General features: G+C 33.2%; 1 protein-coding gene across 3 annotated transcripts; it reads right to left on the bottom strand.

The window, feature by feature from the left end:
* Positions 70 to 3,965, bottom strand: LOC109721235 (uncharacterized protein At4g14342-like). 3 transcript variants are annotated; one of them, XM_020248721.1, is made up of 5 exons: positions 3,729 to 3,965; positions 3,228 to 3,350; positions 1,382 to 1,467; positions 1,177 to 1,300; positions 70 to 477 (listed from the first exon to the last, which is right to left on the bottom strand). In XM_020248721.1, the coding sequence occupies exons 1-5, from the start codon at positions 3,843 to 3,845 to the stop codon at positions 430 to 432; spliced, it is 498 nt and encodes a 165-aa protein (XP_020104310.1). In that variant the 5' UTR covers positions 3,846 to 3,965; the 3' UTR covers positions 70 to 429. The 3 variants fall into 3 exon arrangements, with proteins under 3 accessions (XP_020104310.1, XP_020104311.1, XP_020104312.1); XM_020248722.1 differs by lacking the exon at positions 3,228 to 3,350; XM_020248723.1 differs by lacking the exons at positions 3,228 to 3,350; positions 3,729 to 3,965 and adding an exon at positions 2,868 to 2,982.

Below are 13,945 nucleotides of genomic sequence, written 5' to 3'. Positions count from 1 at the left end.
AAATATCAGCATGCCCTCGGAAATGAGTTTCCAATCAAATGAACTAAAAGCACATCCCCCACATAGTAATTGAAATATAAATTTCCATCAAACTCTCCTTCTATCAGATCAAATTTAGTTTTAATATCAATAATAGTATGCGCCTCGAGGACCTCGAGTTGATGTTTCTCATACTGTTCTGCTTTAGATAAGTAGCTTAACACATTCTTGCCACAAAGAAAAAATAAACATGTTGTGTAAGTTTAGAACGCACGCTCGCGGCAATCCTCTCAATAACACCACTGAAAGAAAAAATGTAGAAGAAGAAAGAAAAGATCATCAAGTGGCTGATAGGCAATCTTTTTGCTCTTCACTTTCTTTGCAATGGGAAGCACCGACTACAGGAAGAGGACCGACACGGACAAGCTTGAAATCGAAACTACGAGCACCTCAATCTTCATCCCGCTGTGGAGGAAGACCACACGGCAACAACATTTTCTGAAAGACGACATCAAATCAAAAGGAAGAAAATGAAAAATGTAAGATGGCATGCCACTTGCTTCATAGTGAGGTTTATTTTACTCTGCTATTTTTCTTCATTTGTCAGGAGAGAAATATCGCCACCATCAGAAGTATTTTGAATTGATGTAGAATGTTAATCGAAGTACTAATCAAATTTTTTATTTGACCCGTTAACATCTGTAAGATTATCATGAATCACTAGGTTCAATTCACTTTACACTTCAGGCCATTCTAAAATCAACAATGCAAGGTACTTGTATGTGGCCAGCATATATTTTTACAGTTTAGATTTTTATCGTATAGATAGGGTGTATCGTTCATCGCAAAATGATAGAATGGCAATACAGAATGGCAAATCTAAGCAAAAGCCTGTTACGGAACTCCTTTTACACTATTTTCATCATGCTCAATATACGCAGCACCATTTAGAGCAGCAAAATAAGCTCATAGCTCATTATGGGCTCATGATTGGGTCAAAACATGATAACACGAAAAAATATTTCTATCTTGACAAAATGAAAATTAGGACTTCTGATTGTGATCTAACAATGTGGAGTTAACTAAAGTTAGTATACATCAAGCTTCACAGATTAGCCAATGACGTAGTAGTAAGATCAATAGTTTCCACAATACGGCCCGATATAGAAAAAGAATGGAAAAAATAGTCGAAGATACCTGCATGAAATTGTAGCACTCTCGCCCAATTGATTCATTTGCCGCTATAGCAAAGTATGCTAACATGGGATAGTGACCAATATAGGATGCATAGCTGTCCCGCTGAATGTTTACTGCCCATTCACTTAACACCAAAAACAAATAAAAAATTATAATAAGATTATTCAAAATCAGTTATAACATATTTATGGACCTAGTGACTTACAATCTAGACAAGTCCGCATGCCCTGTTCCAACATACTTGGCTTGCAGATGCTCAAGCTGAGAGTTAATGTTAAATCTGTCGCTGGCCTGAGTACATAAATAGAGTTACCACAGTTAGAAAGCAACACAACTAAAATAAAGCAAAAAAAAGTTAAAAAAATATATAAACAACCAAAACTTCAATACAAGAAAAATTAAGTTAAGAAAAGGAGAACTCCAAAAGGTCTAATAAAACCTAACAGTTGATTTATATTGTATCCACATGTCTTTGTAGCAGGAAATACTTAATATAAACCATCTTGTTGTTTACGATTACTCCAAATATGAACCCTAATTCACAATCCTAGGAACATGGTTTTCGCTATGGTCGGCTGTCGGCTGTCGGCTGTCGGAAGTTGCTTCTAGATCCCCGAAATACAGGAAGTCCAATTTACCACTCATACTTGGAAGAACCGTTAACGGGATTTTTACAAAGAATCAATAAGAACTTTTTATTGGACTACTTGAGAAAGAAAGAGAGATACGTTAGTAAGAGCAAACTTTTGTGATCCAACGGAAAATTTTGTCGAAACTACTTCCCTCCTCCAATCTAAAACCGCTTCACCCGCACCCCTCCCTCCTCTTCAAATCCTCCCTCCCTCGTCACATTTCCAAAATGATGCTTTTAGCCACCATACTACCAAACCAGGCGTAAGTGTGACAAGGATAATTTTCATGTGGACTCGTCCGATCCGTGAAGAGACTAAATACTCTTATCCCATGTATTTACTTCTCAGCAACTTAATTCCAATTAGGAAGCAAATGAAACAACTGCCTATAACCAGATCTTAATAGACAAATATTGAAAAAAGGTTCCACTCATATTCATTAACAAGGCTTTAAGATGATGCGATTCTCAATAAACAAAAGATTCATGAGAGAATAAGAAATTCCTTATACCATTAATCATATATTTCCGTTAATAGTTCGAAGCGGAAAAATTTCTTCAACTTCCAATCCAACATTTTTTTTAAACAATTTTTTTCTTCTTTTACCACAGAGCTTTGAAAACCTAAAAAATTATCTATATACTAAGCAATCCTAACAGAATTGCGCCATATTGAGGATAAAGTACGCTGATGATTCACTTTACCCTACCATACATCACACACAACGCAATAATTTGTAAAAATTCGAACTTTAGGGTTTAAGAGAGCGCGTTAATACCACTTACATCAAAAAAAAAAAAAGAAAAAAGTCAAGACCTTTTTCTAGGGTTTCACAATCTACTGGATGATGCATCAAAATAACCTAAGAATTAAACTTTTAAAACATAGTTTACCGTCATGATGCTCGCACCTCAACGAGTATCAAAGATCTTAAAGGTTAAAAAAAAAAAAATTTTAAAAAAAAGTGAAACGCAAACTAGGGTTTTGAAATCTACTGGTTCCCGTTAATTCAAAACAAATATTAGGGGAAAAAAGAGAAAAAAAAATTGGATCGATTACCTGCATGATGCTCGATCAATTGGAAAAGCACTTCCGCGGCAAAATCGCGCTATGCCCTAATAATAGACGCGCTATGCCCTAATAATAGAAGCCCTAATAATAGAAATTGCGGATCAAGGCGAGCTCTATATGAACATTGCTATTTAGTCCCTGTACTTTCTAAATATTGCAAGCCACTCCCTGTTATATTCTTATTTTTTTTCTATCTTTCTGTTCCTATACTTTTCAAACACAAATAATATATATTTTTAAAAGGTCAAAACTTAACTTATTATTTAAAAGATCACAGCGAAATAATAGAGAAAAAAAAATATAATAAATAATAGAGAAAAAAATAACAGTAGAAAAGATTAGTGTTACCCTAAACCCTCCATTCCCAACCAGCGACGCCTTCAAATTTCTCCGCACCGCCGCAAAATCCTCCTCTAAATTTCTCCGCACCACCGCAGAATCCTCCTCTTGGCCAATATCCGCAATTGCTCTCTTTAATAATAAAGGTTTGGCATAGTCACTTTAGAGGTATGAACTCCCATCCTCCACCGAAAAAACGAAAACTACTGGAATGAACTTAGAAAAAAAAAACACACACACATGCAACTAGTATGAATTTGTAAAAGAAATCATGCAAAAGTATATATTCTATATCTAAATTTAAAAATTAAATTCTAATTACTTTTCTAATTATTTTATTTTTATATTTTCTTCTTTAATTTAATTTGGATCAGTAATAGATGTTTAGTTTCATTGCTTCCATATGAAAATCAGTTTGTCCAAAATATTTTCTATTATGAATTTCGACTATATCAAAATTTCTAAAATCATTCAAAATTTCTTAAATCATTCAAACGCCGACGCCGCCACCTTGTCGGGGTGAAGCTGGAGAGCGAGGCGCTTGTAGGCGGAGCGGATCTCCTCCTGGGAGGCGTCGCGGCTCAAGCCGAGGACCTCGTAGAAGCACCTCTTGCGCGGCTCCGCCATGGCCTGGGCCTCCGAGGATGACGAGAGCGACCCTTCGTTCCCAGGCTCTAGGGTTAGGGTTTAGAACCCGCGGAACGGTAAGGGGAGAAAGAGACGAATGGCGTCTGGACGGGCCAAAAGTATAATAAGCCCAAAAAGAGGACATGTGGGTGTACAAAATAATTTATTCAAACAATTAATGTCTTTTTATTAATTTTAAGTTGAGAAGTGTAAAATAATAATTCTTTTTAAATAAATATTTATATGATTAGTACGAAGAATAATCTGGAGAAAAAAATCAAATAATTAAGAGAAAAATAGAAAGAAAAATTAAAATTTATACCTTAATTATTAAAATAGAGTATATTCATATTTGAAATTTAGTCTAACTAATCGTTCGTTTAGCCTGTAAATAGATTATCGGTTGCTCTTAAATATATATTAATTACAAAAATTAAAGTAGAATCAGAATAAACATATTCATAACCAAAATCTAGCCTAATTAGAAATCAAGTCAGAATGTATTTATTCACAACTCAAATCTAGTCTAACTGACAATGCAATACTTAATTTATTTAAAGTATATATTTCCTTTATTTTAAGATATATTTATAATTTTATTAGTTCTAATTTAATATAAATTGAGAATAACATATGATCAATTCAAAATCTAGTCAAATAAGGCTGAAAATCAGCTCATCATTGGCGAGCAAGCTCGCGTGCGTTCAACTCGAAATGTACTTGAGGTCAAACCGTTCATCTAATAAACGAACCGAGCTAGCTTATTAAATTGCAATCCGAGCATGACCTAAATTTTTGCTCGAGCGATACATCAAGCTACCTCTAATAATTTCAAACCAATCTCAAGCTGGTCATAACTCACTTGTATTCGACCTATTGATAGTGCTACCTATTCTTTTATTATGTCCAATTAGATTATGTATTCAATAACTAAAATTTTTCCAAAAAATCCTTTTTTCGTATGAATGGCCTTATAACTAAAATTTTTCCAAAAGATCTTTTTTTGGTATGAATGACCCTATAATGAGATAGGATTGTGCATTAATCAAAGTTCCTTGATTTAGGAGGCAAAGAAATCTGAACAGAAATTTTGAAGAAGTAAAATTGTGTATAATAAGCCAGATTAATATCTGAAGCAAGATGCAAACAAACCTGATTCCAATCTCGTAATTAACTAAGAAATCATAAAAGGATGTTGTAGACATCAAACAAGAACTTTATGGTAATTATAAAAAAAAAAAGGTACACCATGATATTATTGAACTTCAGCGTAAAAAAATAATTAAAAGAAATTTACAAAAAATATTAATAAATGTGTGCCAATGAAGCTACCATATTTTTAAAAGCATACACTTTCAATTTTTTGGTTCTTGAACCCCAGATAATCACTATCATACAATTTATGAATTTAAGAAAAGTTGAAAGTTTGTGATTCTAAAAGTGGAGTAACTCAACTCTAATTGATGCTTCATGCTATATTAGTATAGTACAAATAGAAGAGAGAAAATCAAAATACAACAAATTACTATTCATCTATTTCTCGGCGATGACCTTGTCATCCCTGCTGCAGGGGCGCAGGGTGTTCGCGTAAGGGATCAGCGCTGAATACGGCGAGTCGACGCGGCGAAGCTTCTTCAACTGCCGGCTGCTCAGGCTGTAACCGTAGAGCCGGCGCCGCTGCAGGGTGATGAAGATGAGAATGTCGCGATTTATCAGCGTGAACGACCCGATCTGCCTCTTCCTCGGCTTGATCTCTTCAATCCCCACCTCACAAATCTTTTTCCACGCCGTCGCCGTCGTCGCCGTCGCATCCTCTTCGTTCGTCTTCGTCGTCGCAAGCAACCACAGCGCGAAAGCAAACGCGGGCTTCCGGTACTGGATCAAGCACGACCCGGTCTCGCCCCACCACGCGATCTGGATCTCGTAGTCATCCGGTGAGCCAGCGGCGACCGCCTCGGTGGGGAGAGGCACGATCCGCGAGGACGGCACCACGGCCGCAGCGTCGACGTCCAGCGCCACGACGTAGGGATCGACACCTTGCATGTAGGCCCCGCAGGTCAACGCCCAGAAAACCCAACCCACTGTGGAGAGATGAAGAGTTTTGTAACTTTTTCCATCAATGATGGAAACTCAAAGGTTATAAAACTACCAAGAGTTAATAAGGTGACTCATGTGCTTTTGGCTATTATGAAGGCTCATTATGAGTGAGATAGTGAGTGTGTTGAGTGGCTAGATTTATTCTATCCATAGGCCTATAAATAGTAGGGTTTGGCTAAGGTCAAGACACACAAGAGAGAGTGTGTTTACATGCTGTAATCTCCTTTTTTAAGTAGTGGAATACTTAGTTTTTTGAATGAACCTCTGCCTTTCTCTCTTTGTCATTTCTTTTACATACTTAGTCGTAGGACGCGAAGATTCGGACTAGCAATATGGACGAAGGCTTGTATATCTTCGAACAGGAAGGCGGACGCCGCATGGGCTTTGCGAACAAAAACGCTAAGCCCGTGACATATTGCTCCTGCTACAATGAGAGAATATCAGGAAGATCTCGACAAAACAAAAGTTTATAATGTCTCAAATAGCACTTTGGGAGAAGCTTCAACCAAGCCAAATCAGACAGGAAAACCATTCGTCGACAAGGAGTAAAGCAAAGCACTAACAATAGTACCATAAAACCACATGAATGGAAACACTTCTCAGTAAATATTAGCATGCCCTCGGAAATGAGGTTCCAATCAAATGAACTAAAAGCGCATCCCCCACATAGTAATTGAAATATAAATTTCCATCAAATTCTCCTTCTATCACATCAAATTTGGTTTTAATATCAATAATAGTATGCGCCTCGAGGACCTCGAGTTGATGTTTCTCATACTGTTTTGCTTTAGATTAGTAGCTCAACACATTCTTGCCACAAAGTAAAAACTAAACATGTTGTGTAAGTTTAGAACGCACGCTCGCGGCAATCCTCTCAATAACACCACTGAAAGAAAAAAGGTAGAAGAAGAAAGAAAAGATCATCAAGTGGCTGATAGGCAATCTTTTTGCTCTTCACTTTCTTTGCGACGGGAAGCACCGACTACAGGAAGAGGACCGACACGGACAAGCTTGAAATCGAAACTACGAGCACCTCAATCTTCATCCCGCTGTGGAGGAAGACCACACGGCAACAACATCTTCTGGAAGACGACATCAAATCAAAAGGAAGAAAATGAAAAATGTAAGATAGCATGCCGCTTGCTTCATGGTGAGGTTTATTTTACTCTGCTATTTTTCTTCGTTTGTCAGGAGAGAAATATCGCCACCATCAGATGGCATGCCGCTTGTGTGGCAGGGGCAGAATCATTTTTGCAAATTAAATTTTAACAGAGTTAATTTTAAAATAAAAATTTGTCAGGGGCTATTTGCAAAAAAAAACTCTTTAAAGTACATATATACTTCTTTTATTTTAGGATATCTTTATAATTATATTAGTTCTAATTTAATTTAAATTGAGAATAATATATGGTCAATTCAAAATCTAGTCAAATAGGGCTGAAACTTAGCTTATCATTGGCGAGCAAGGTCGGGTGTGTTCAATTCGAAATGTAATTGAGGCCAAACCATCATCTAATAAATGAACCAAATAAGAGCTAGCTTATTAAATTGCAATCCGAGCACAAACTAAAAGCGCGTTTGGTTCGAGTTATTTAATATTACAAAGTATTTCAATATATCCATGCATCTTTGATTTCTAAATGAGATTACTACTCATACTACATTAATGCGTTTAGTTTAATACAGTAATGTAATATTAGATTGCAGTGTTTATAGTGTTACTATGTTTGGTTCTCTCTATAAAAATTTCGTAATCTAAACAATAAAATATAGTCTATTCCAAAATTGCCCTTAGTCATATTTCGTAAATTTTTTTTATTGTTTATAAGTAATATTTTTTTACCAGATTTTATTTTAAATAATTTAATTTTTAAAATTTTAAATTTTAAATTTTAAATTTTAAATTTTAACAAAAATATAAATTTAATATTTTAATTTAAAATATAAAATATAAAATTTTTAAATTTAAAATCTAAAATATAAATATAAATATATATAAAATAAAAAATTAAAATCTAAATTTAAAATTCAGAATTTAAAATACAAATTTGTGTTTTAAAATTTAAAAATTAAAAATTAAAAATTAAAAATTGAAAATTAAAATTTGAAAATTAAAATTAAAAATTAAAAATTTAAATTTAAAACTTATAATTTAAAATCTAAAATTTAAATTTAAATTTAAATTCTAAAATTAAAAATTTAAATTTAAAGTTTAAAAATTTTAAATTTTAAAATTAAAAATTAAAAGTTGACAATTCAAAATTTTAAATTAGATTTTTTTAAAAATAAGGATAAAATTGTCATTTTACATTATATGTAGTATTACCGGTTTTCAGTAATGCAAGATACACGACCCCCTTTAATTAATATTTTCAGTTTAATGCCACTCGATTTGTAATGTTATATTAACGACTATATTACATAGCGGATGAACTAAACATAGTAATTCTGTCAGGATTGACTGTAATCCTGCCAGGTTAACTCGAAACAAACACACCCTAAACTTTTCCAGCTCGTCATGAGCTCGAGCCAAACATTAGGGGACCTCTAATAATTTTAAACCAATCTCAAGCTGGTCATAATTCATTCCTGTTCAGCCTGCAGCTACCTATGTTTTTATGTCCAATTAGATTATATATTCAATAACTAAAATAAATGACCCTATAATGAAATAGGATTGTGTATTAATCTTGATTTAGCAAATTTATCAAAATATAGAAAATAGTATGCAAGGAAAACCACACCAAATAGTCGGCAAAGAAATATGAATAGAAGTTCTAAAGAAATAAAAACTGTCTAGATTATCTGAAGCAAGATGCAAACAAACCTTCTAATCTCGTATTGGAAAAAAAGCAAACAAACTAACTGAAACAAATCCCATGAAAATTCAGTTAATAAATTAACTGACAGAATGATCCAATGAAAGAAAAGTGTTGTAGACATCAAAAAAAAAAAAAAGAACTTTATGGTAATTATTAAAAAAAGAAAAGGTACACCATGATATTATTGAATTTCAATTACAGAGCGTAACAAAATTATAAAAGAAAAATACAAAAAATGTTAACGAATGCGCCATGGTAAAGCTACAGTATTTTTTTTAAAAATAATAAAAAATAGCTCGTTACCTACTTCATTCATTAAGAGAAAAACTAGTATTTTTAAAATCATATACTTTCAACTTTTTGAGTCTTTAAATTATATAATTTATAGATTTAAAGTGTTCAAAAGTTGAAAGTTTGTGATTTTTAAAAGTATAGTTACTCATCAACTCTAATTGATGCTTAGAGTTCATGTATTTCTCGGCAACGTCATCCCTGCCACAGGGGCGCAGAGTTTTCGCGTAAGGGATCAGCGCCGAATACGGCGAGTCGACGCGGCCGAGCTTCTTCAGCTGCCGGCTGGTCAGGCTGTAACCGTAAAGCTGGCGCCGCCGCAGGGTCCGGTTTATCAGCGTGAACGACCCGATCTGCCTCTTCCTCAACTTCATCTCTTCAAACCGCACCTGGCAAATCTTCTTCCACGCCGCCGTCGTTGCCGCTGCATCCTCCTCGTTCGTCTTCGTTGTCGCGAGCGACCACATCGCAAAAACGGACGCGGGCTTCCGGTACTGGATCAAGCACGGCCCGGTCTCGCCCCACCACGCGATCCGGATCTCGTAGTCATCCGGCGAGCCAGCGGGGACAGCCTCGACGGGGAGAGGCACGATCCGCGAGGACGGCGCCACAGCCGCAGCACCGACGTCCAGCGCCACGACGTAGGGATCGATGCCTTGCATGTAGGCCCCGCAGGTCGACGCCCAGAACACGGCGCTCTCACGCATGACCGGCTCGTCGAGCCACAGGTTCCGCTTCGCCGCGCCGCGGACGAGCACGTGATCGGCCTTCCACTCGCCGTCACGAGAGTCGAAAATCTTGCAGTGCATATCCCCCCAACTCGGCCGCAGGTTTTACGCACACGAGCTTGTAGTCGAAGGACCAAGGTTCCTTGCATACGATCGCGCCGACGCCGAGGAAGTAGTCGTGGGAGAGCTCCGTGTCGGGATGCCGCGGGACGGAGAGCAACGTCCTGCGCACGGGATTGTAGACGGCGACGCCCTCAGGCACTGTCAATCTCCTATCGAAGGAGATGATGATAAGTCCGTTGGCGGACGAGAGGATTGTGGCTGTGGAGCGTAGAAACGCCAACGAGAGGATTGTGGCTGTGAAGCATAGAAATTCGATGGCCCGCTGATCAACGAAACAGACGTTTGTTCCGTATTTGTACGCCGCAAAGAAGCCCGAATAGGCAGCTTCAGCGTGACGCGACTGGAGGAGTGCAAAAAAATCTTCCGGCGTCAGGCGGCACACACTTCTGCCGGCAAGCTTAACCTTTATTATGGATTACTTCTGCCGACAAGCTTAACCTTTATTATGGATTTTGCAGGTAAAAAAAAGAGAATATTGACAATAAATTCATCGCTGTACTATCTACGTCGACCGAAAGAGGTGAAGTAATTTTCCATTTGGTGGTGATTTTTTTTTTTCCAAAACCTATAAACTAAGTTATTAATTAAGAATAGTCGGGTTATATATTTATATATATATTAAAAATTGAAATTTATAACAATTCTAGTAGGATTCTGTGTATCTAAAAGTGAAATCTAATCTAATTAACAAAAAAAGTTAATACTTATCTTATATGAAATACATTGTTATTTTATTTTATCTTTCTTCCAATATATTTTTATAATTTTTTTATCTGAATTTAATTTAATCTAGGATAAAATATGATCAAAAGTAGCTCAAATAAAAAAAAGGTCACTTTTGTAAAAGTGACTTTAAAAAGGACTTTTAATGTTTCATTGGCTATAAAGTGAGTTTACAGATAAAATTCAAAATGTGAGTTTACTGCAGGTAAAAGTCACAAATTTGAATTTAAAAACTTTCTGTTGAATGTGAGTTTACAGATAAAATTCAAAATGTGATCATTATTTTACTTTAAATTTTTTAATTTAAATTTAAAGTAAACTTTAACTTAAAAAAAAAAATCAAAGATTAAAAGTAAGACCAAATATAATAGCTAAGTTTTTCACTTTCAATGATTTCGAAATTTTTTAGCCGAAGTTAAAAAAGTGAGATTTAGTTATAATTCACTTTATTAGCCTACTTTTGTAAAGTAATTTTCAATTGATAAGATGTTATTTTCCGAACGTATCACTTTTGGTACTTCACTTTTGACCAACTAAATATGTTCTTAAATAAAGTACTAAAATATATATTTTTTTAAAATTTGAAGTTATTAAATTAGAATGCCCAAATTATATTTATCTCGTGGACTTGAAGTTTGACTAATTGAAATTTTTAAATTTTTTAAAGAAAATTTTTGAAAATTTGACTGAGTCTAATAGATAAAATTTACGGTAGTAATAAAACTAATTAGCATTTATTACTAATCCAAATTCAATTAAAAAAATTATATCAATAAAGTAATTGCAAAAGTAATTAGAATTTTTTTGAAAAAAAAGTAATTAGAATTTAATTTTTAAATTTAGATATAAAATATATACTTTTGCAAAAAAAAAAATTTGATTTCATTCCGATAGCTAGTTTTCTTGTTTCCGGTGGGAAAGAGGAGTTTATACCTCCAATCTGCAGTATTCATAATTTACTAGCGTAGTAACCCGCGTGATGCGGCGGGTAGATATTATTATACCTAACTTTAAAATTTAGAGATTAAAACGGACAAGCAATAGATATAAGTGAACTAATTTTAAAAAATACCAAAAGTAGTATGAAAAAAAAAAATACCGGTAGCCGGTTATACAAAGCTATTTTTCACTTATTTCTACTTCCTTCCTTCCATTGAACTGGCTTCGAAAAAATAAATAGATAAATAAATAATCAGATTTTAGGGTTGTTCGGAGAATTGTGAGTTCAATAATTAGCATAATTGGATAAATAAAACTATTGATATCTTCTAGAATATTTAGAATAATATTATCAAAAGTTGAGTAAACTATTGTAAAAAACTGCACCTTTGAGAAGCATATATAAAATTAAGATTTTTTTTGGAACCTTGTAATAAATGATAATGTAATGTACATGTAAAAGGCCTTGTATATATATGTTACTACATTCGGGATCACACTAAAAGATTAATTAGCTAATTTCTTACTTTTATTTTCATATGAAAAAAATTTGTCCCGTAAAATTAGTTCCTAGATATTAATTTTAATTTTTTTATAACTTATAATAAATACATGCAGACAATAAGTAAATAAAAAAATGCATATATATAGAAGAATTATGCACTGAAAGCTTACAAATTTATAACCGAACGATCGCAGAACAATCGATATAAGTAATAGATTCTTGCAACAAAGAGATGAATGTTACTTTTTGTTTTAAAAAAAAGTAGATAAATCAAAACAATCAAAGTAATAACACAAAGTAACAAACACAAACCGATAAAGAATCACCAGACGTAGAGGGACTTTTGCGACCAAATGCCGATACTATTCTGAAACAAACAAACAGGTATTAAGCATTTAAAAATTTAAAATTAAGTAGTAGGCAAATTGAAATACAAAAAAAAATAGCCAGTAAAAAAATGACAGAAGTAGACAACAGTGGCGACAATAAGGAATATAGGAGATTTCCTAAATTAGAATACCAAAATTATATTTAAAATTTTAATTTTTTAAATAAATTTTTTTAAAGGGTTATAACGGCTTCAAGAGAATCGTTCAAATTAAATTCTCCAAATTTGCTTCGTATATGGACCCTGATGTGCACCGGCCACCGGATAGTTATTAAGTAGAAAATATTTAAATAGTAAAAAATAGAATTTACTTAACTAAAAACGTAAAATTTATTAGAAAAAATTATATAATATTGAAACTAAAGATGAAAAATAACTAAATAATATTAAAGTAAACTTTACAGGGTAATCAAATAATTAAACATATTTTAAGCTATAATAATATTGAATGATTTTAAAAAATTTGATACAGTCAAAATTCGTAATAGATAAAATTTTGGACAAACTGAAATGCATACGCTAGCAATAAAACCAAACATCTATTACTTATCCAAATTAAATTAAAGAACAAAATATATAAAAAAAAATTTTGGACAAACTGAAGGCAAATAAAAATAATTATACTTTACGTTAATTTTATTTGCTATATTGTACAATTTTTTTGGTTAAAAATATTATTATATTTTTGTCTTTCATTAATATATCTATACTGTATTTTAATTTTATTTTTACTTTTCTATTTTTTATTTTTTTTTATAGATATCACTAAACTATTTTTTATCTCGCAACTCTATATTATTATTAACAAATCTATTATTTTTGATAAAATATGATAACTTTATTAAAAGATATTAGTTAAATAGTAAAAAAGCTAGTGATCATATTCATAGTATAATTATTGAAAACTTCTGTCAAATTATTTTTAACTTTCTTAATTTTGTATATTTTATTAATTTGTGTCAAAACGAACAAAATATAAACTCTATCACTTTTAGTAAGTAATTATTTAACAGTTTTAATCTAAAACAAAAAAAAAGGTGGCTTTGCCACATCAGCTCTAAGTTTTGGGGATTAATATATAGGTTATAGAGGTTATAGATTATAGCTTTATTGTTTGTAGTGCATGTATTGAAAAACAATAATAATAAAATCAAAAAGTTTCCTCGTCAGTCTAATTCATTAGCAAACCGCAAATAGTAATTGGAGTTTTCTTCTTTTTTTTTTGGTCGGAAAAAAGCCCATAGGCAATCTATTGAAAGACACAGCTCGGCTTTATTTTTGAGCTATTTTTATAATTGAGTTTGTTTTTTTTGCTAAAAATTAAATAATAAAAAATATTATATATATATATATAAATTAATAAATTACATAAATATAAAATATATATATTAGATCTATTATCGAGCCGAACACGAGTGAGCTGATCCCAGTTCGTATTTGGCTCGTTTATTAAACGAGCTGAAAAATTCAGTTCGTATTCGATT

The sequence above is a fragment of the Ananas comosus genome, linkage group 15, assembly GCF_001540865.1.
Source record: "Ananas comosus cultivar F153 linkage group 15, ASM154086v1, whole genome shotgun sequence".
NCBI lineage: Eukaryota > Viridiplantae > Streptophyta > Magnoliopsida > Poales > Bromeliaceae > Ananas > Ananas comosus.
This window is presented reverse-complemented; position numbering and strand designations above follow the sequence as displayed.

Excerpts from the sequence above, each read along its gene's own strand:
- LOC109721235 (XM_020248721.1), bottom strand. The coding sequence starts at position 3,845 with ATGGCGGAGCCGCGCAAGAGGTGCTTCTACGAGGTCCTCGGCTTGAGC. Across the intron at positions 3,351-3,728 it reads TCCAGCTTCACCCCGACAAG|AGAGCAATTGCGGATATTGG; the intron begins GTGGCGGCGTCG and ends TTATTATTAAAG. Across the intron at positions 478-1,176 it reads AGTGCTACAATTTCATGCAG|AAAATGTTGTTGCCGTGTGG; the intron begins GTATCTTCGACT and ends GTCGTCTTTCAG.